The sequence below is a fragment of the Physella acuta genome, unplaced genomic scaffold, assembly GCF_028476545.2.
Source record: "Physella acuta isolate Inbredline_101_S28 unplaced genomic scaffold, ASM2847654v3 ptg000820l, whole genome shotgun sequence".
Classification (NCBI taxonomy): domain Eukaryota; kingdom Metazoa; phylum Mollusca; class Gastropoda; family Physidae; genus Physella; species Physella acuta.
This window is the reverse complement of record NW_026732338.1, coordinates 201,790-224,516: the sequence shown is the minus strand read 5'-3', so window position 1 is coordinate 224,516 and position 22,727 is coordinate 201,790. Positions and strand designations below refer to the sequence as shown.

General features: G+C 40.9%; 2 protein-coding genes and 1 pseudogene across 3 annotated transcripts; all 3 read right to left on the bottom strand.

Annotated features, from left to right (window-relative positions):
* Positions 1 to 1,502: 1,502 nt before the first annotated feature.
* On the bottom strand, positions 1,503 to 2,961 carry LOC131951675 (buccalin-like; annotated as a pseudogene).
* Positions 2,962 to 4,803: 1,842 nt separating this feature from the next.
* LOC131951655 (mucin-2) lies at positions 4,804 to 9,469 on the bottom strand. 2 transcript variants are annotated; one of them, XM_059314004.1, is made up of 7 exons: positions 9,429 to 9,469; positions 8,164 to 9,252; positions 6,775 to 6,979; positions 6,562 to 6,692; positions 5,740 to 5,877; positions 5,267 to 5,430; positions 4,804 to 4,970 (listed from the first exon to the last, which is right to left on the bottom strand). In XM_059314004.1, the coding sequence occupies exons 2-7, from the start codon at positions 9,242 to 9,244 to the stop codon at positions 4,812 to 4,814; spliced, it is 1,878 nt and encodes a 625-aa protein (XP_059169987.1). In that variant the 5' UTR covers positions 9,245 to 9,252; positions 9,429 to 9,469; the 3' UTR covers positions 4,804 to 4,811. The 2 variants fall into 2 exon arrangements, with proteins under 2 accessions (XP_059169987.1, XP_059169988.1); XM_059314005.1 differs by having other exon boundaries at positions 9,443 to 9,460.
* A 5,614-nt stretch (positions 9,470 to 15,083) lies between these two features.
* On the bottom strand, positions 15,084 to 22,246 carry LOC131951674 (mucin-2-like). Its single transcript, XM_059314030.1, has 6 exons — positions 20,413 to 22,246; positions 19,491 to 19,623; positions 19,027 to 19,157; positions 18,509 to 18,646; positions 16,884 to 17,047; positions 15,084 to 15,249 (listed from the first exon to the last, which is right to left on the bottom strand). The coding sequence occupies exons 1-6, from the start codon at positions 22,244 to 22,246 to the stop codon at positions 15,091 to 15,093; spliced, it is 2,559 nt and encodes an 852-aa protein (XP_059170013.1). The 3' UTR covers positions 15,084 to 15,090.
* Between the last annotated feature and the right edge of the window lie 481 nt (positions 22,247 to 22,727).

Below are 22,727 nucleotides of genomic sequence, written 5' to 3'. Positions count from 1 at the left end.
TAGTATATTGTGTAAAGGCGATAGTCTAATATTATAATGTGTAAAGGCGATAGTCTAATAGTATATTGTGTAAAGGCGATAGTCTAATAGTATATTGTGTAAAGGCGATAGTCTAATAGTATAATGTGTAAAGGCGATAGTCTAATAGTATAATGTGTAAAGGCGATAGTCTAATAGTATAATGTGTAAAGGCGATAGTCTAATAGTATATTGTGTAAAGGCGATAGTCTAATAGTATATTGTGTAAAGGCGATAGTCTAATAGTATAATGTGTAAAGGCGATAGTCTAATAGTATAATGTGTAAAGGCGATAGTCTAATAGTATAATGTGTAAAGGCGATAGTCTAATAGTATATTGTGTAAAGGTGATAGTCTAATAGTATAATGTGTAAAGGTGATAGTCTGTTATTGAATTGTGTAAAGGGTGACATTAGTGTACTGTTGTTAGTGTTTGTGAACTATATAAACGGTATGATCGAATGGTAGGGCTTACAAGTGTCACCCGAATTAGGATCCTGTGCTAAATTATGTAGTTCACGCAGCTGCGATGGGTACCTGACTAACGTTAGCTAAACAAAAACGGCAAGCATAATGCTGACCACCTTATCCCTCGCATGTCGAGGTCATTGAAACAGATGAACTTTACTGCACTTGCATCCAATGTTTCTTCCAGACTTTTTTCTCCGGGGGGGGGGGGGGGGCACTTGAAATTTTCGGGGGGGGGGGGGGGGGCGGACACTGTTAAAAGTATATATTTTCTATATAAATTATATAAATTTCATTTCGAAGAGGTGCCTGGAAGAAACTCTGCATCGTGTGTCTTGCGCACGAACGGGACGAATTTGTAGCGAGGCTAGACACGGATGGTTTGTTCACATTTTACCCTCCAGTGTGGTGTGGAGGCTTTGGAAAAATTCGTCGTTTGTAACTTGGCTGCTATTTCATGTCATTCCAACACCAAATACGTGTTTTTTAAAAACAATATTAAACAGTAATATAGTTTTGTAGTCTATTTCTTTTCGCTAAAAATGAATAATCTTTGTCTTAGGTTTATTTGCACGCGCCAATAGAAGACAAGCTTGCCATGACATGGAATTATACCAGAGTCGCCCCAGCCAGACAAATTGCCACATACATCAACTGCCATCTGCCAGATAATTGCCTCAATCCCAACTGCCATCTACCAGATAATTGCCTCAATTCTAACAGTGTTCTGCAAGATAATTGCCTCAACTCCAACAGTCTTCTGCAAGATAATTGCCACATACATCAACTGCCATCTGCCAGATAATTGCCTCAATTCCAACAGTCTTCTGCAAGATAATTGCCACATACATCAACTGCCATCTGCCAGATAATTGCCTCAATTCCAACAGTCTTCTGCAAGATAATTGCCACATACATCAACTGCCATCTGCCAAATAATTGCCTCACACATCAACAGTCATCTGCAAGATAATTGACACCTCAACGGACACCTATACGAAGATTGTCCCATCTAACTACGGACAGACGCCCCGTCTACCAACAGAGACGCCCCGTCTACCAACAGAGATGCCCCGTCTACCAACAGAGACGCCCCGACTACCAACAGAGACGCCCCGTCTACCAACAGAGACGCCCCGTCTACCAGCAGAGACGCCCCGTCTACGAGCAGAGACGCCCCGTCTACCAGCAGAGACGCCCCGTCTACCAACAGAGACGCCCCGTCTACCAACAGAGACGCCCCGTCTACCAACAGAGACGCCCCGTCTACCAACAGAGACGCCCCGTCTACCAACAGAGACGCCCCGTCTACCAGCAGAGACGCCCCGTCTACCAACAGAGACGCCCCGTCTACCAACAGAGACGCCCCGTCTACCAACAGAGATGCCCCGTCTACCAACAGAGACGCCCCGACTACCAACAGAGACGCCCCGTCTACCAACAGAGACGCCCCGTCTACCAGCAGAGACGCCCCGTCTACGAGCAGAGACGCCCCGTCTACCAACAGAGACGCCCCGTCTACCAACAGAGACGCCCCGTCTACCAACAGAGACGCCCCGTCTATCAACAGAGATGCCCCGTCTACCAACAGAGACGCCCCGACTACCAACAGAGACGCCCCGTCTACCAACAGAGACGCCCCGTCTACCAGCAGAGACGCCCCGTCTACGAGCAGAGACGCCCCGTCTACCAGCAGAGACGCCCCGTCTACCAACAGAGACGCCCCGTCTACCAACAGAGACGCCCCGTCTACCAACAGAGACGCCCCGTCTACCAACAGAGACGCCCCGTCTACCAACAGAGACGCCCCGTCTACCAGCAGAGACGCCCCGTCTACCAACAGAGACGCCCCGTCTACCAACAGAGACGCCCCGTCTACCAACAGAGACGCCCCGTCTACCAACAGAGACGCCCCGTCTACCAACAGAGACGCCCCGTCTACCAACAGAGAGAGACGCCCCGTCTACCAACAGAGACGCCCCGTCTACCAACAGAGACGCCCCGTCTACCAACAGAGACGCCCCGTCTACCAACAGAGACGCCCCGTCTACCAACAGAGACGCCCCGTCTACCAACAGAGACGCCCCGTCTACCAACAGAGACCCCGTCTACCAACAGAGACGCCCCGTCTACCAACAGAGACGCCCCGTCTACCAACAGAGACGCCCCGTCTACCAACAGAGACGCCCCGTCTACCAACAGAGACGCCCCGTCTACCAACAGAGACGCCCCGTCTACCAACAGAGACTCCCCGTCTACCAACAGAGACGCCCCTGCACAACGACCTTAACCATATTAAGTTCCAATCGTACTAACTTCCAATCGTACACTAGTTTTACATTTAACTGTACAAATAATTAAATTGGTGTATTTTCCAATGCCAAATGTTCAACAGCTGATGGTAATTGTTTTCATTAACAAAATTCCAAAAGAATCTTCGGACCTGGTAGATATATTTTACTTACTGAAATTCATTTTATCTGTTAAAATTTGGCTGGAAATACACAAAAAAAAAATTACATACCAATTTAAAAAAAAACTGTCAGAAATATTTTCTGTCACGGTGGGGAAAGGGGAGACTGGAGAGGGGGCGGGAAAATGGGAGGGTTGGAATAGGGGGCGGGATGGCGGGAAAAACGGGATGGCGGGAAAAAGGGGAGGGTGGGAATAGGGGGGCGGGAAAAAGGGGAGGGTGGGAATAGGGGGGCGGGAAAAAGGGGTGGGTGGGAATAGGGGGGCGGGGAGAAAGGGGAGGGTGGGAATAGGGGGGCGGGGGAAAGGGGAGGGTGGGAATAGGGGGGCGGGAAAAAGGGGTGGGTGGGAATAGGGGGGCGGGGGAAAGGGGAGGGTGGGAATAGGGGGCGGGGAGAGAGGGGAGGGTGGGAACAGGGGGGCGGGGAGAAAGGGGAGGGTGGGAACAGGGGGCGGGGAGAAAGGGGAGGGTGGGAACAGGGGGGCGGGGCGGGGAGAAAGGGGAGGGTGGGAACAGGGGGGGGGGCGGGGAGAAAGGGGAGGGTGGGAACAGGAGGGGGGGGGGGGCGGGGAGAAAGGGGAGGGTGGGAACAGGGGGGGGGCGGGGAGAAAGGGGAGGGTGGGAACAGGGGGGGGGGCGGGGAGAAAGGGGAGGGTGGGAACAGGGGGGGGGGGCGGGGAGAAAGGGGAGGGTGGGAACAGGGGGGGGGGCGGGGAGAAAGGGGAGGGTGGGAACAGGGGGGGGGGCGGGGAGAAAGGGGAGGGTGGGAACAGGGGGGGGGCGGGGAGAAAGGGGAGGGTGGGAACAGGGGGGGGGCGGGGAGAAAGGGGAGGGTGGGAACAGGGGGGGGGCGGGGAGAAAGGGGAGGGTGGGAACAGGGGGGGCGGGGAGAAAGGGGAGGGTGGGAACAAGTGGGGGGCGGGGAGAAAGGGGAGGGTGGGAACAGGGGGGGGGGGCGGGGAGAAAGGGGAGGGTGGGAACAGGGGGGGGGGCGGGGAGAAAGGGGAGGGTGGGAACAGGGGGGGGGGCGGGGAGAAAGGGGAGGGTGGGAACAGGGGGGGGGCGGGGAGAAAGGGGAGGGTGGGAACAGGGGGGGGGGCGGGGAGAAAGGGGAGGGTGGGAACAGGGGGGGCGGGGAGAAAGGGGAGGGTGGGAACAGGGGGGGCGGGGAGAAAGGGGAGGGTGGGAACAGGGGGGGGGGGCGGGGAGGGTGGGAACAGGGGGGGGGGGCGGGGAGAAAGGGGAGGGTGGGAACAGGGGGGGGGGGCGGGGAGAAAGGGGAGGGTGGGAACAGGGTGGGGGCGGGGAGAAAGGGGAGGGTGGGAACAGGGGGGGGGCGGGGAGAAAGCGGAGGGTGGGAACAGGGGGGGGGGCGGGGAGAAAGGGGAGGTTGGGAACAGGGGGGGGGCGGGGAGAAAGGGGAGGGTGGGAACAGGGGGGGGCGGGGAGAAAGGGGAGGGTGGGAACAGGGGGGGGGGCGGGGAGAAAGGGGAGGATGGGAACAGGGGGGGCGGGGAGAAAGGGGAGGGTGGGAACAGGGGGGGCGGGGAGAAAGGGGAGGGTGGGAACAGGGGGGGCGGGGAGAAAGGGGAGGGTGGGAACAGGGGGGGGCGGGGAGAAAGGGGAGGTGGGAACAGGGAGAAAGGGGAGGGTGGGAACAGGGGGGGGGCGGGGAGAAAGGGGAGGGTGGGAACAGGGGGGCGGGAGAAAGGGGAGGGTTTGAATAGGGGGCGAGTAGACTATTGTGTACTTTGTGCCTCGATTCTAAAATTGAAAAATAAAAGCACTGCTGGTTCAAATTTGTAAAATTTTAATCAGTAATTATAGCTGATTATTTGCCTCTCGTCTGCCTCTACAGTTGCTGTTGGATCCAGTCGTAGTAGGCGCTGACGTCAGTATACACGCCGGTGTAGTTGGCCCTAGCGCATCCCTCACCGTAGGAGACGACCCCAGCAGCCACCCAAGTGTTGGTCGCAGAGTTCAGACAGAACAGGGGTCCTCCTGAATCTCCCTGGGAGAAAAATTCATGGTGTTAGTGATTACAGCTTCAGAAAGATTTGAAAAGTTGCAGTCTATTCAATTGTTATTTGATATATACTTTTCTATAAAGAAAGTGTGAATCTAAAAATTATTTTTTGTATGTGTACATCCATTACTAGTGGATTGTCTAAAAAATTGTACGCTATGACTGGCTTATTGCTGGCATCGATATAATTGACTAAAGCGTACTCTTGTTCCCAAAGAAATAAAGTACCACTTCTGGTTACCGGAAATCGTTCGAAAGTTATATGTGAAATCTCGACGTACCGAACAAGCATCAACTCCTCCTGTGGTTTCACCAGCACAAAACTGCCTGGTTGGGTCAGTGAAGTAGTCCTGGCCAGCTAAAGGAAATTGGGCGTAGCAATCTTCACCTTGGTAGGTTGTTATTGATGCTGTCTGCAGTGTTGTGGATGGCCGAAAAACATTTTCTAGGAAATTAACAATACCAAGGGATGTTAAGTCAAGGGCTCTCAAAATATACGACTGGGTATGGATGCTTGTTAGCTCATAAATGTATTTACTACTGATTTATAGCCTAAACCACTGCTAAAGACTAATATATTTCTTATGTCTAATTACATAAAAATAATTAGAACCTTGCAGTTATTTCCATCCACAAAAAAAAAAATACTTAAAAACTCACATTTACAAAAACAGAATCAGAACCTGACATTTAGTTACGAAAACAGATTGAAAACCTCAGGTTTAGTGAAAAAAAAACAGACTTAAAACCTCACCATCTGTAACACCCCAGCCAGCTATTTGACATTTCTGTCCCGATACAACTTGATACGTCGGGTCCATACAAATGGGTTTGGCGCATGTTCTAGTTAGGTTTATAGGCGTGTCCAAAGTAAGAATGGCTATAGCATTGGCTAAATAGAAAAGAGTAAAAAAAGTAATTAATTATGCCTTTATTAAAAAAAATAAAGTGGCTCTTCCCTGAACTTTCTCGTATTTAGTTATCTTACTTTATGTGTTGTTATGGCACTTCCAGTGGAACGGACGATTGATAAGTAAACAGACAGACAAACAGACAAACCGGCTGTAAAATATCGAAGAATATCAAAATCTCGCTTTCGATCTTTCGCACTACTTGTATACGGAATATAAAGGAAGACTTCCTCTATACTCAGTATACGCGAAAGTAAAAAGGTCGATTTAAGTAAAAATTCGCAGATTTTTATAAAAACAAGACTAACAAAAAAAGTACCAGTAACGTACGCGGATAGGGGGGGGGGGGAGGGAAAGAGCCGACCCAAAATGTTGTTTTCTTTTAAATTTTTAAACTCAAAGTATATATATATATATATATATATATATATATATATATATATATATATATATATATATATATATATATATATATATATATATATATATATATATATATATATATATAAATATATATATATATATATATATATATATATATATATATATATATATATATATATATAGAACATATTACAAAATTCGGCGCCTTTCTTTCTATTTTCGCTCCCCTACTCCGAAAACCTGGATACGCCTTTGAAAAGTACCCAATATTTTCGTCTTACTTTTAGCAATGTAGTCAAAGGCTGGATGGACGGAGACACCAGTCGCCATGTTGACAACAAAGACTTGTTCTGTTCCCTCCACGACAGACGTATCGTACTCTCCAACTGTGGCCTGGATGCTGGTCGTCTGACTGTGATCAAGTATAAAGGTAGGAATTATATGGTCATTGTGGTCAACTGTGTTCTGTACAAAAATGCAGGAGGTTGACGTACCTAGCACAATGTGCCGATGTGAGAATGTGGGTTGCATCTATTATAAGACCACCACAAACATCATCGTCCACCACAAGTCGGACAATCCACGGATACGTGTTGCACGATCCAGCTATCGTCCCGCCCACAATACGGGTAGTAAGCAGAAGACTGGAAGAGTTGATTTGCGCAGTCAGGTTAGCTATATCACTGAGTCCACACTGGGCTACAAGAATATATATATATATATATATATATATATATATATATATATATATATATATATATATATATATATATATATATATATATATATACATACACAGTAGTTACGAAAACCAACATTATTGAATTCCATTTTATGACTACACGTTCCTAATACACTACGGTGGAAGGGGGGGGGGGGGGTGGCAACTCAAGATATATACATGATTTTTAATCAATTGCTAAATACTTCAACTTTTAAAAATAGAATAGAATCTCGTAGATAACTTAATTGCGCAACAAGTGAATAGCAAGAAATGCGTGTATAATTGTGCGGAACATTTGTACATTATAAATTCAATATTCGTTTTTTTATAAATCGGAAATAGCGTAAAGTAATACTTTCGGTCACCGCAAACTACTCAAAGCAAGAGAATTATATATTTTACTTATATGTGAAATTTCATCTATTTATAAGAATCAGTACTCAAGTTATAGGCTTTTGAAAAACCGAAAGTAGAATAAATTCCACTTCCGGTTACCTGAAATTGATGAAAAGTTGAAACAAATTTGATGTAATATGAAATTAAAAAAAAACCTAGCTTTAACGTTACTCAAGTTATCGTGTTCACAGTCACACACACAGACATACAGACATAATTGCAAAAAGTGTTTCTTTCAGACTTTTTTCTCCGCGGGCACTTGAAATTTCGGGGGGGGGGGGAGGCGGACTAAAATTTTTTTTGGGGGGGGGGGGGGGGGAGAGATGCCTAGAAGAAACTCTGCAAAGCCCAGCTTTTCCGACTCGATTACGCATAAAACGACGAAATTTTGATAAATCTGGATTTAGAATTTTTGCCAGATTAAAATAAGTCCCCTATCTTCCGTATGTGATGAAGTACTGAGGTGTAAAGGGATGAAAACTGTCCAAATTTCATGTAATGTTTTTTTTTTGCAGGATTACAATACTTCCTGTATACTCTATATACGAGAAAGTAAATAAAACGACAACATCTAAGGCCAATAAATAGAAAACAATGTTTTAAACAAATAAATTTAAGATAGCGAAAAGAGAAATAAAAACAACTGGCAGCGCTGGTTGTATGAACTTTAAATCAGGGCAAATAAATTCAGCTTAAAACTGATAAAATTTATTAGGCAAAAAAAAAATTTGTAACAAAAGGAATAAAACTAGATAAGACATACCAGTGTGTGGAGATGTTGGAATTTCTGTTGTCATATCAGGAATGGTTATTGTAGTATTTGTACTGGTTTCTAGTATTGTTGTGTTTGTTGTAATGGTTTCTGGTGTTGTGGTGGTAGTAGGAATTGTTGTTGTAATGGTTTCTAATGTTGTGGTGGTAGTAGGAAATGTTGTTGTAATGGTTTCTGGTGTTATGGTGGTAGTAGGAATTGTTGTTGTAATGGTTTCAGATGTTGTGGTGGTAGTAGGAATTGTTGTTGTAGTTGTTGTGTTGGTTTCTGGTGTTGTGGTGGTCTTACGAGTGGATAATTTTGTAGGGGTAGTTGTGTGGTTTAGGTTAGTGGTGTTTATTTGATGTTTTGTAGCTGTTGCTGATGTTATGGTTGTCTTAGGAACGGATAATTTTGTGGGGGTAATTGTGTGGTCTAGGTTAGTGGTGTTTATTGGGTGTTTTGTAGCTGTTGCTGGTGTTATGGTGGTCTTAGGAGTGGATAATTTCGTATTGGTGGTTGTGTGGTTAGGGTTAATGGTGTTAATTGGGTGTTTTGTAGTGATGGTTATTGGCGTGGTGATAGATATATGTTGATTTAACGTTGGTGGTTGTGGGTTTAGTGGGTGTGGGTTTGGTGTTTGTGACTGTTGGTTTGGTGGTTTAGGGTTTAGTGGGTGTGGGTTTGGTGTTTGTGACTGTGGGTTTGGTGGTTTAGGGTTTAGTGGGTGTGGGTTTGGTGTTTGTGACTGTTGGTTTGGTGGTTTAGGGTTTAGTGGGTGTGGGTTTGGTGTTTGTGACTGTGGGTTTGGTGGTTTAGGGTTTAGTGGGTGTGGGTTTGGTGTTTGTGACTGTGGGTTTGGTGGTTTAGGGTTTAGTGGGTGTGGGTTTGGTGTTTGTGACTGTTGGTTTGGTGGTTTAGGGTTTAGTGGGTGTGGGTTTGGTGTTTGTGGGTTTAGTTTTGGTAGCTGTGGCTTTGGCTTTGGGTTTGTTAGTGGTGGTTTTGTCTCGACCAGGTTAGGTAGCGGGTAGATGTAGCAGTCAAGTAGTGGTGCTAGTAGCAGTAGAAAAACTGACGTCCGACACCGGGCCATTGATGACGCTGACAAGATTGTGAGTTTTATTTTATAGACAGTGTAAAAAACAAATATATTACTTGTTACATCTTTATACTTTATTGTGACCAACTGTTGTTTTATTAACTTAAAATACTTGACATAAATATCTTACAAATAGAAATAAACGGAACAAAGAATCCACAATTTAATACGTTCTTACCCTCACTTATTTACAAGTTCTCTTTTCTATACATGTGTAGTTTTAGTGCCTGTCACTCCTACATATACTATGTTTTGAACCCGCTCACGTTTTAAAAAAATCCATTGCTTGTTTTAAGGGTTAGATTAGCGACCCGCATTTGATAATCTCTATTTGATAATCTCTATTATTCTCATAGTTTCCTGTTACACGGAGAAACAATACGGTAAAGCACAAAGTTTAAAGCAGCTTTATCTTTTAAATAATAATACAGGAGATTAGGTATGAAGGTTTCAACAGGGGCGTTGTTAGGGTTTTGACTTAGGGGGAAAAGGAAATGCCACGTTTGTTGTTATATTCAAGCCTTTAGTTTACATAAATTTATCATATATATATATATATATATATATATATATATATATATATATATATATATATATATATATATATATATATATATGTGTGTGTGTGTGTGTGTGTGTGTGGGTGTATACATACAGATATGTATATTGTTTGCATATGTATATTCACTCTTAATACAGACACGCATACACATATATGTATATTTATATTTATTTATATATATATATATATATATATATATATATATATATATATATATATATATATATATATATATATATATATATATATATATACATATATATATATATACATATATATATACATATATATATATATATATACATATATATATATATACATATATATATATATATATATATATATATATATATATATATATATATATATATATATATATATATATATATATATATATATATATATATATATATATAAAGAGAGAAAGAGAGGCCCTATAAGTTGAAACAGTCCTGTTTACTGTATTGTTTAAGCAAACTATGTGTACGATGCTTGTTATATTCCAATGTAAAATATTAATACATCATCATTTGTTTCAAAATTTATATTTTCTGATTGTAAAACAATACAGCATTTATTCAATGGCTACAGCGACCCTAGGACATCTACCACGTGAAACCTGCATCACAACTTGAACCAGCAGACAATGAAGGATTAAAATACATTGGCAACAATGCCGCCTCATATTGGGTTCAATATCCATTAAGATACACCATGATTCCATCTATACTGGTCTAGTCACCATTATGGGAAGTCAAATTTTACGACAGCTCGTAGAGCGAGACTTGTCAAAACAAACACCGCTTTCATCCACATGTGTGACTTGGCTTAAGAGAAAGTCTTTGTAATATCCGAGCTTTGTCATACTGTGTTGATTAGTCTAAATGTGTTGATTAGTCTAAATGTGTTTGGTTAGTCTAAATGTGTTGATTAGTCTAAATGTGTTTGGTTAGTCTAAATGTGTTGATTAGTCTAAATGTGTTGATTAGTCTAAATGTGTTGATTAGTCTAAATGTGTTTGGTTAGTCTAAATGTGTTGATTAGTCTAAATGTGTTGATTAGTCTAAATGTGTTGATTAGTCTAAATGTGTTGATTAGTCTAAATGTGTTGGTTAGTCTAAATGTGTTGATTAGTATAAATGTGTTGATTAGTCTAAATGTGTTAATTTGGCTAAATGTGTTGATTAGTCTAAATGTGTTGATTAGTCTAAATGTGTTTGGTTAGACTAAATGTGGTGATTAGCCTAAATGTGGTGATTAGTCTAAATGTCTTGATTAGTCTAAATGTGTTGATTAGTCTAAATGTGTTGGTTAGTCTAAATGTGTTGATTAGTATAAATGTGTTGATTAGTCTAAATGTGTTGATTTGGCTAAATGTGTTGATTAGTCTAAATGTGTAGATTAAGCTAAATGTGTTGATTGGTCTAAATGTGTTGATTAGCCTAAATGTGCTGATTAGTCTAAATGTGTTGATTAGTCTAAATGTGTTGATTAGTCTAAATGTGCTGATTAGTCTAAATGTGTTGATTAGTCTAAATGTGTTGATTAGTCTAAATGTGTTGATTAGTCTAAATGTGTTGGTTAGTCTAAATGTGTTGATTAGTCTAAATGTGTTGATTAATCTAAATGTGCTGATTAGTCTAAATATGTTGGTTAGTCTAAATGTGTTGATTAGTCTAAATGCGTTGATTAAGCTAAATGTGTTGATTAAGCTAAATGTGATGATTAAGATAAATGTGTTGATTAAGCTAAATGTGTTGATTAGTCTAAATGTGTTGATTAGTCTAAATGTGCTGATTAGTCTAAATGTGTTGATTAGTCTAAATGTGTTGATTAGCCTAAATGTGTTGATTAGCCTAAATGTGCTGATTAGTCTAAATGTGTTGATTAGTCTAAATGTGTTGATTAGTCTAAATGTGCTGATTAGTCTAAATGTGTTGATTAGTCTAAATGTGTTGATTAGTCTAAATGTGTTGATTAGTCTAAATGCGTTGATTAAGCTAAATGTGTTGATTAAGCTAAATGTGTTGATTAGTCTAAATGTGTAGATTAGTCTAAATGTGTTGATTAGTCTAAATGTGTTGATTAGTATAAATGTGTTGATTAGTCTAAATGTGCTGATTAGTCTAAATGTGTTGATTAGTCTAAATGTGTTGATTAGCCTAAATGTGTTGATTAGCCTAAATGTGCTGATTAGTCTAAATGTGTTGATTAGTCTAAATGTGTTGATTAGTCTAAATGTGTTGATTAGTCTAAATGTGTTGATTAGTCTAAATGTGTTGATTAAGCTAAATGTGATGATTAAGATAAATGTGTTGATTAAGCTAAATGTGTTGATTAGTCTAAATGTGTTGATTAGTCTAAATGTGTTGATTAGTCTAAATGTGTTGATTAGTCTAAATGTGCTGATTAGTCTAAATGTGTTGATTAGTCTAAATGTGTTGATTAGTCTAAATGTGCTGATTAGTCTAAATGTGTTGATTAGTCTAAATGTGTTGATTAGTCTAAATGTGTTGATTAATCTAAATGTGTTGATTAAGCTAAATGTGTTGATTAGTCTAAATGTGTTGATTAGTCTAAATGTGTTGATTAGGCTAAATGTGTTGATTAGTCTAAATATGTTGATTAGTCTAAATGTGTTGATTAAGCTAAATGTGTTGATTAGGCTAAATGTGTTGATTAGTCTAAATGAGTTGATTAGTCTAGTTGTGTTGATACAAGCGCGTAACTAGTAAAACCTTAAGTATAGCAGAAGTTTGAGCCGCTCCTATGAAAGACGACCAAACTCAACACCAGTGTTTCTTCCAGACTTTTTTCTCCGGGGGGGCACTTGAAATCTTCGGGGGGGCGGTAAACTTTCTTCGGGGGGGCGGACACTGTTAAAAGTATATATTTTCTATATAAATTATATAAATTTCATTTCGTTCGGGGGGGCGGTAAAAATTTTTCGGGGGGGCTCCGCCCCCCCGAAGAGATGCCTGGAAGAAACTCTGCTCAACACTGCCGCCAGATTAGTTGTCATGAAAACAGAGAGAACGCCTGTGAATATGTAAACATTAGATCAAACTTTGTGTTCATGTAGACAGTGGCGGATCTACCATGCAGCCAGGCCCCGCGGTGCGGAGGGGAGGGGGGGGGGAAGGACGTTTATGGGACCAAATTCCGACCAAAAACAAAAGGTGGAGATAAACGTTTATGAAACTTCAATTCACTTAATTACTATTCCTTAACTATTTTCCCTAACTTGGATAAACCTCCGAAAAGAGCGCCTCTATGTTGTGTAACATTGACTACGCCTCTATTTCGAGCAACGTATGGTAAGAATAAAAAGCTTGAAGCTGGATGCTCACTGCCTGTAGCGAGTGATACGGGACTGAGTTAAACAAGTAGCAGGTGTTTTGTGGAATCATATTCTTTGTAAAGTAATATTACACTTCCAGATAACAGCCGTCTACTCATGTCTACAGATATCTACTGCACACTATTCACCTCCATATATATGTACACTCAGCTCCTCAGATATCTGCACTCAACTCACCATGAGATATCTGCACTCTACTTACCTCCACAGATATCTGCATTCTACTCACCCTCAGATATCTGCACTCTACTCACCTCCACAGATATCTGTACTCTACTCACTTAGATTGGCTCTAAGTTTTGTGAAATCATATTAATTTGAACGAATTATTAATTTGTTTTTTTCCAAAGGTTCCAACAGCTGATAATAATTGTTTTCATAAACTAAATTCACGAGTTGGGAGTGGGGGGAAGGGGAGCGCGGGATGGGAGTGGGGGGAAGGGGAGCACAGGATGGGAGTGGGGGGAAGGGAAGCACAGGATGGGAGTGTTGGAAGGAAAGCACGGGATGGGAGTGGGGGGAAGGGAAGCACAGGATGGGAGTGTTGGAAGGAAAGCACGGGATGGGAGTGGGGGGAAGGGGAGCACAGGATGGGAGTGGGGGGAAGGGGAGCACAGGATGGGAGTGGGGGGAAGGGGAGCACAGGATGGGAGTGGGGGGAAGGGAAGCACAGGATGGGAGTGTTGGAAGGAAAGCACGGGATGGGAGTGGGGGGAAGGGAAGCACAGGATGGGAGTGTTGGAAGGAAAGCACGGGATGGGAGTGGGGGGAAGGGAAGCACAGGATGGGAGTGGCAGGAAGGGAAGCACAGGATGGGAGTGGGGGGAAGGGGAGCACAGGATGGGAGTGTTGGAAGGAAAGCACGGGATGGGAGTGGGGGGAAGGGAAGCACAGGATGGGAGTGTTGGAAGGAAAGCACGGGATGGGAGTGGGGGGAAGGAAAGCACAGGATGGGAGTGGGGGGAAGGGAAGCACAGGATGGGAGTGGGGGGAAGGGGAGCACAGGATGGGAGTGTTGGAAGGAAAGCACGGGATGGGAGTGGGGGGAAGGGAAGCACAGGATGGGAGTGGCAGGAAGGGAAGCACAGGATGGGAGTGGGGGGAAGGGGAGCACAGGATGGGAGTGTTGGAAGGAAAGCACGGGATGGGAGTGCGGGGAAGGGAAGCACAGGATGGGAGTGTTGGAAGGAAAGCACGGGATGGGAGTGGGGGGAAGGGAAGCACAGGATGGGAGTGGGGGGAAGGGGAGCACAGGATGGGAGTGTTGGAAGGAAAGCACGGGATGGGAGTGGGGGGAAGGGAAGCACAGGATGGGAGTGGCAGGAAGGGAAGCACAGGATGGGAGTGTTGGAAGGAAAGCACGGGATGGGAGTGGGGGGAAGGGAAGCACAGGATGGGAGTGGCAGGAAGGGAAGCACAGGATGGGAGTGGGGGGAAGGGGAGCACAGGATGGGAGTGGGGGGAAGGGGAGCACAGGATGGGAGTGGGGGGAAGGGGAGCACAGGATGGGAGTGGGGGAAAGGGAGCATAGGATGGGAGTGGGGGGAAGGGGAGCACAGGATGGGAGTGGGGGGAAGGGGAGCACAGGATGGGAGTGGGGGAAAGGGAGCATAGGATGGGAGTGTTGGAAGGAAAGCACAGGATGGGAGTGGCAGGAAGGGAAGCACAGGATGGGAGTGGAGGGAAGGGAAGCACAGGATGGGGGGGGGGGGGGGTTGGATGGTGACGGGAGGTGGGTGTTGGAGGCGAGTGGTGGGGAGGGGACGTTCGGGGAACCGGTGAAGGAGCGGGTAGACTATTATGTACTTTGTGTCTCGATTCTAAAAGTGAAAAATAAAAGCACTGCTTGTTGATAGTTGTAAAATTTTAATCAGTCATTATAGCTGATTGTATGCCTTGTCTGTCTCTTGTCTGCCTCTACAGTTGCTGTTGGATCCAGTCGTAGTAGGCGCTGACGTCAGTATACACGCCGGGGTAGTTGGTCCTAGCGCAGCCTTGACCGTAGGAGACGACCCCAGCAGCCACCCAAGTGTTGGTCGCAGAGTTCAGACAGAACAGGGGTCCTCCTGAATCTCCCTGAAAGAAAAATTATTGTTGTTAGTGATTACAGCTTCAGAAATGTGCAGTCTATTCAATTGTTATTTTATATATACTTTTCTATGAAAAAAATGTGAATGTAAAAATTATTGTGATTAATTATGCGCATTGGCATAGCGAGGTCGGGTGTCACCCGGTGCGGCATCTAATGGTGTCAGTCTCTCACCCCCCCAAAGAATATATATATATATATATATATATATATATATATATATATATATATATATATATATATATATATATATATATATATATATATATCTTTTTTTTCTGGATGTTTATGTTTTCTGAGCTTCGTACTTTTGACTGAACTTTGTCCTTCAAATTTTAATGTGTAGAGAAATAAAGCGACCAATACTTATTTACGTTTTCATCCGCTAGAGGCTCTTTATATTTTATGGGTATACTAAATTTGTAATCAAATTATTTTAATTTATTATAATCCATAGCATAATGCAGTAATGCGTAACACCCACTTTTAAATAGTAATTAAAAAACAAAATGTTTTCATTTAAACTATTACATAATGAAAACTATTTACGACAATGACACAAAACAGTGAAAAAGATAATTATACATTTATTTTAAACATTTATCAACCAACTTTTAACAGGAACAGATTAATAACCCATAAACATATCACAAATCATGGATAACAAATCAGTAAAAAAAAAAAAGAACATCGACACAAGGCTAAATTATTTAAGCACAATCAAATGTACAACTATCGTTCCATTGGTGTCACACAATTACACACTTACACACTTACAAACACACACACAAACATAGGTACAAACTCGTGGGCTGTTTTATAATAATTTCCTTATCGAAAGATATGTATATTTGTAAATTTTCTATGTGGTTTCAACCAAATCCACTTCAGTGGACGGTGTATTTGGTGACACCCGCTCCCTTACGTTTCGTCGAATGGCGTCAATTTTGTGCAAACAATATATTAATCTACCTAGGAAAAGTATTTGGGAGCCTTATTCTAACAGTTATTTATTCAATTGCAAAATCTTTGTTTTGTAGTTAATTATAAAATTTGATGTCACCCCGCGCCCCCTCCCCCAGACATGGATTCACGCATACGTTATTACGATTCTCAATCAAACCGTTTACCTCATGTAAGTTTTGCAACGTTTGGTAGATGTAACTCTCCGTCCCCCCTTTACATGTGATAGCTTTAAACTGCAATACTAACGATGTTCATCTATAGTCGGCTATTAATACAGTTGGATGTAGCAATGTTTTCTCTATCATTAGCCTGGATTACGTCATGGTGTCACCCCCCACCCCCATTTGTCGGGATTTGTCAACTTTGCTTTAAAAGACATTTTAACTAACTACAGTGAATCATTATCATTTTTCTTTATATGTTTTGCTACTTTTTGCCTTGGTGTCACCCCCCCCCCCTAAATGGTGTCGCCTTTGATTATGCGTACTGTCAATACAAACGTATAGTATGTCTTAAAAATTGCACGACAGTATTAAGTTTATTGCTGGCATCAATATAATGGACTAAAGCGTACTCTTGTTCCCACAGATAAAAAAAAGTCCCACTTCTGGTTACCGGAAATCGTTCGAAAGTTATATATGAAATCTCGACGTACCGAACAAGCATCAACTCCTCCTGTGGTTTCACCAGCACAAAGCTGTCTGGTGGGGTCAGTGAAGTAGTCCTGGCCAGCTAAAGGAAATTGGGCGTAGCAATCTTCACCTTGGTAGGTTGTTATTGATGCTGTCTGCAGTGTTGTGGATGGCCGAAAAGCATTTTCTAGGAAATTAACCAAGTGATGATTAAGTCAAGGGCTCTCAAAAGATACGACTGGGTATGGATGCTTGTTAGCTCATAGATGTATTAAATACTGGTAGTTCTAAAACAAACTTATATAGACCGATTTATAGCCTAAAGCACTGCTACATGTAAAGACTAATATTTTCTTTCGTCTAATTAAATAAAAATAATAAGAACCTTAAAGTTATTTAAAAACTCACATTAAAAAAAGAGAACTTAGGACCTGACATTTAGTTACAAAAACAGACAAAAAACCTGACATTTTTATTACGAAAACAGACTTAGGACCTGACATTTAGTTACAAAAACAGACAAAAAACCCTGATATTTTTATTACGAAAACAGACTTAGGACCTGACATTTAGTTACAAAAACAGACAAAAAACCCTGATATTTTTATTACGAAAACAGACTTAGGACCTGACATTTAGTTACAAAAACAGACAAAAAACCCTGATATTTTTATTACGAAAACAGACTTAGGACCTGACATTTAGTTACAAAAACAGACAAAAAACCCTGATATTTTTATTACGAAAACAGACTTAGGACCTGACATTTAGTTACAAAAACAGACAAAAAACCTGACATTTTTATTACGAAAACAGACTTAGGACCTGACATTTAGTTACAAAAACAGACAAAAAACCCTGATATTTTTATTACGAAAACAGACTTAGGACCTGACATTTAGTTACAAAAACAGACAAAAAACCCTGATATTTTTATTACGAAAACAGACTTAGGACCTGACATTTAGTTACAAAAACAGACAAAAAACCCTGATATTTTTATTACGAAAACAGACTTAGGACCTGACATTTAGTTACAAAAACAGACAAAAAACCTGACATTTTTATTACGAAAACAGACTTAGGACCTGACATTTAGTTACAAAAACAGACAAAAAACCCTGATATTTTTATTACGAAAACAGACTTAGGACATCACATTTAGTTACAAAAACAGACAAAAAACCCTGATATTTTTATTACGAAAACAGACTTAGGACCTGACATTTAGTTACAAAAACAGACAAAAAACCTGATATTTTTATTACGAAAACAGACTTAGGACCTGACATTTAGTTACAAAAACAGACAAAAAACCCTGATATTTTTATTACGAAAACAGACTTAGGACCTGACATTTAGTTACAAAAACAGACAAAAAACCCTGATATTTTTATTACGAAAACAGACTTAGGACCTGACATTTAGTTACAAAAACAGACAAAAAACCTGACATTTTTATTACGAAAACAGACTTAGGACCTGACATTTAGTTACAAAAACAGACAAAAAACCTGACATTTTTATTACGAAAACAGACTTAGGACCTGACATTTAGTTACAAAACCAGACTGAAAACCTGACATTTAGTTACAAAACCAGACTGAAAACCTGACATTTAGTTACAAAAACAGACTTAGAACCTCACCATCTGTAACACCCCAGCCAGCAATTTGACATTTCTGTCCCGATACAACTTGATACGTCGGGTCCAAAGAAATGGGTTTGGCGCATGTTCTAGTTAGGTTTATAGGCGTGTCTAAGGTAAGAACGGCTATAGCATTGGCTAAATAGAATAAGAGAAAAAAAATAATTTTCATTTATTTAAAAAAAGTGGGAGTGATCTTCCCGGACCTTTCTCGTTTTTAGTTATATCAAATTACGTGTTGTTATGGCTCATCCAGTGGAACGGACGATTGTTAGGCAGGCAGGCAGGCAGGCAGCAAGGCAGACAGACAAACTGGCTTTTCCGACTCAGAAAGTTGTAAAATCTCGAAGAATATCGAGATCTCGCTTTAGATCTTTCGCACTTTTTCTATACGGAATATAAAGGAAGACTTCCTCTATACTCAATATACGCGAAAGTAAAAAGGTAGATTTAAGTAAAAATTCACAGATTTTATAAATACAAGCCTAACTAAAAGGTACCCAATATTTTCGTCTTACTTTTAGCAATGTAGTCAAAGGCTGGATGGACGGAGACACCAGTCGCCATGTTGACAACAAAGACTTGTTCTGTTCCCTCCACGACAGACGTATCGCACTCTCCAACTGTGGCCTGGATGCTGGTCTTCTGACTGTGGTCATTGTCAAGTACAAAGGTAGAAATTATATGGTCATTGTGGTCAATTATAAAAGTGGGAATTATATGGTCACCGTGTTCTAGTATACAGGTGGGAATTATACGGTCAAGTGGTCACTGTGTTCAATTATTTAAGTGGTTACTGTGTTGTATAATTATAACAAAGGTAGGAATTGTAAGGTCACTGTGTTGAAAAATAAAGGTGGGAATTATAAGACCACTGTGTTGTATGAGAAAGGTGGGAATTATATGGCCACTGTGTTGTATAATAAAGGTGGGAATTATATGACCACTGTGTTCTGTACAAAAATGCAGGAGGTTGACGTACCTAGCACAATGTGCCGATGTGAGAATGTGGGTTGCATCTATTATAAGACCACCACAAACATCATCGTCCACCACAAGTCTGACCATCCACGGATACGTGTTGCACGATCCAGCTATCGATTTGCCCACAAATGCTGTCAATATATATATATATATATATATATATATATATATATATATATATATATATATATATATATATATATATATAATTACATTATTACATACAAGCTTGTTATTAAAACGTTAATTATGAATTTTTTTGCAAGCTTTTAATTAATTCACTGTTTCTGTGGGACTGTTGTCAGTCTGTCTAGATCGAAACGCCCGAGCGAAATTACGAGCACTTCTAACTGATAGACACGGTTCAAAGTTGGCACGTGGGTCAAGGCATGAATACAATGCAATCTGACATTAAATGTGACTTAATTGGTCAAAATTTCGCTCGGGCGTTTTGATCTAAACAGACAGACAGACTGACTACAGAACGACTGAGACAGTTAGTTAATTAAAAGCTTGTAAAAACAAGCGGATTTCTTACAAACCTATATTTCTATAGCTCTATACCACAATTATTGTTATTTTACTATTAGAGGACCAAACAATGTAGGGGCAATGACTCCCGCTTTATTTGGTACGCTGTTAATTTATTCAAGTGAAGGTCAGTTAACAACAATCTTTGAGCATGAAAAAAAAAGATACAACAATAGCATCTAAGGCCAAAAAAAAAAAAAGAAAACAATTTTTAATGCAAATAAATTTAGGATAGCAAAAGAGAAATAAAAACAGCTGGTAGTGGTAGCACTGGGAGTACGAACTTTAAAACAGGGCAAATTAAATTAGCTTAAAATGGATCACATTTATTTGGGAAATTTAAAAAAAAGTATTATTTAACAAAAGAAATTAAGTAAAACCGTACGTACCGGTGCGAGACGATGTTGGAGTTTCCACCATTGTCATGTTAGGAAAGGTCGTTGTAGTTTTTGTAATGGTTTCTGTTATTGTGGTGGTGTTAGGATTAGTTGTTGTAGTGATTGTAGTTGTAATGGTTTCTGGTGTTGTGGTGTTAGGATTGGTTGTTGTAGTTGTTGTAATGGTTTTCGATGTTGTGGTTGTCGTAGGCATGGTTGTTATAGTTGTTGTATGGGTTTCCGGTAATTTGGTGGAAGGATTAGTTGTTGTAGTTGTTGTAATGGTTTCTGATGTCGTGGTGGTAGTAAGATTGATTGTTGAAGCTGTTGTAAAGGTTCCTGGTGTTGTGGTGGTAGTAGGATTAGTTGTTGTTGTTGAAATGATTTCTGATGTTGTGGTGTTAGTAAGATTAGTCGTTGTATTTGTAAAGGTTTTTGATAAAGTTCTGGCTGTAGGATCAGTTATTGCAGATGTTGTAATGGTTTTTGATCTTGTGGTGGTAGTAACATTGGTTCTTGTAGATGTCGTAATAGTTTCTGGTGTTGTTTTAGTGGTGGTAGGATTAGTTGTTTTAGTTATTGAATTGGTTTTTGATGTTGTGGTAGTGGTATGATTGGACTTTGTAGTTGTTGTACTGGTTTCTGGTGTGGTAGTGTTAGGATTTTTTGTTGTAATTTTGGTAATGGTTTCTTGTGTTGTGGTGGTAGTAGGATAGGATGTTGTAGTTGTTTTAATGGTAGTGCTAGTAAGATTAATCGATGTAGTTGTTGTAATGATTTCTGTTGTTATGGTGTTATTAAGATTGGTAGTTGTAGTTGTTGTGATAATTTCAGATGTTGTGGTGGGGTTAGGATTAGTTAATACAGTTGTTGTTATAGTTTCTGATAATATGGTTAAAGTAAGATTGGTGTTTGTAGTCGTTGTAATGCTTTCTAGTGTTTTGGTGGTGTTGGGATTAGTTGTTGTAATTGTTGTAAAGTTTTCTGTTTTTCTGGTGGTAGTAGGATTGGTTGTTGTAGTTGTTGAAAAGGTTTCTGTTGTTGTGGTGGTGTTAGGATTAGTTGTTCTAGTTCTTGTAAATGTTTCTGATGCTGTGGTGGTAGTAGGAAGAATTGTTGCAGTTGTTGCAATGCTTTCTGGTGTTGATGTCGTAATAGTATTGGCTGCTGTCTTAGATGTATTGGTTTCTGGTGTTGAAAAGGTGGTAGGAGAAGTTGTTGTAGTTGTTGTAAATAGTACTGGATGTTTAGTGGTCGTCGAAGTTTTTGTTGTAAATAATTCTGGAGTCGTGGTACTAACAGGAATGGTTGTTTTATTAGATGTTATGGTTTCTAGTGTTGTGATGGTAGTAAGACTGGTTGGTGTAGCTGTTGCAACGTTTTCTGTTATTGTAGTCGTGGTAGGTATGGTTGGTGTAAGTGTTGTAATGGTTTCTGGTGTTATGGTTGTCGATAGCAAGGTTAGCCGAGTTGATGTAATGGTCTCTGGTGTAGTTTTGCTGGTTGGAGTTATTTGTGGAGTTGTTGTAATAGTTTCTTGTGCTGTGGTGGTAGGAATTAATTTTGTAGATGTTGTAATTGTTTTTGGTGTTATGGTGGTTGGTGTGAGTGTTGAAATGGTCTCCCCTGTAGTTGTGGTGGGAGGAATTATTTGTGTAGTTATTATAATGGTTGGTTTAGTTGTTGTAATGTTTTCTGGTGTTGTGGTGAGATTTGGAATGGTTGTGTGATTAGTTGTAAAGGTTTCTGGTGTTGTGGTTGCAGTAGTAATGGGTTTTGTGGTTGGTGTAAAGATGGCTTTCGGTGTTGTAATAATGGGAGGAATAGTAGCTGTGCTTGTTGTCATTAATTCTTGTGCTGTGGTTGTAATACGATTTGTGGTTGTAATGTTTTCTGTCGTTGTGGTGGTTGTAGGAATGGTTGGTGTAAGTGTTGAAATGGTCTCTGGTGTAGTTGTGGTGGTAGGAATTATTTGAGTAGTTGTTGTAATTGTTTCTTGTGTTGTGGTTGTAGGAATTATTTTTGTAGTTGTTGTAATTGTTTTTGGTGTTGTGGTTGTGGGAGGAATGGTTGGTGTAGCTGTCGCAATGTTTTCGGTTGTTGTGGTGGAAGGAATGGTTGGTTTAGTTGTTGTACTGGTTTCTGGTGTTGTGGTTGTAGGAATTATTTTTGTAGTTGTTGTAATTGTTTTTGGTGTGGTGGTGGTGGTGGTAGGAATGGTTGGTGCAGCTGTTGCAATGTTTTCGGTTGTTGTGGTGGAAGGAATGGTTGGTTTAGTTGTTGTAATGGTTTCTGTTGTTGTGGTTGTGGTAGGCATGGTTAGTCTA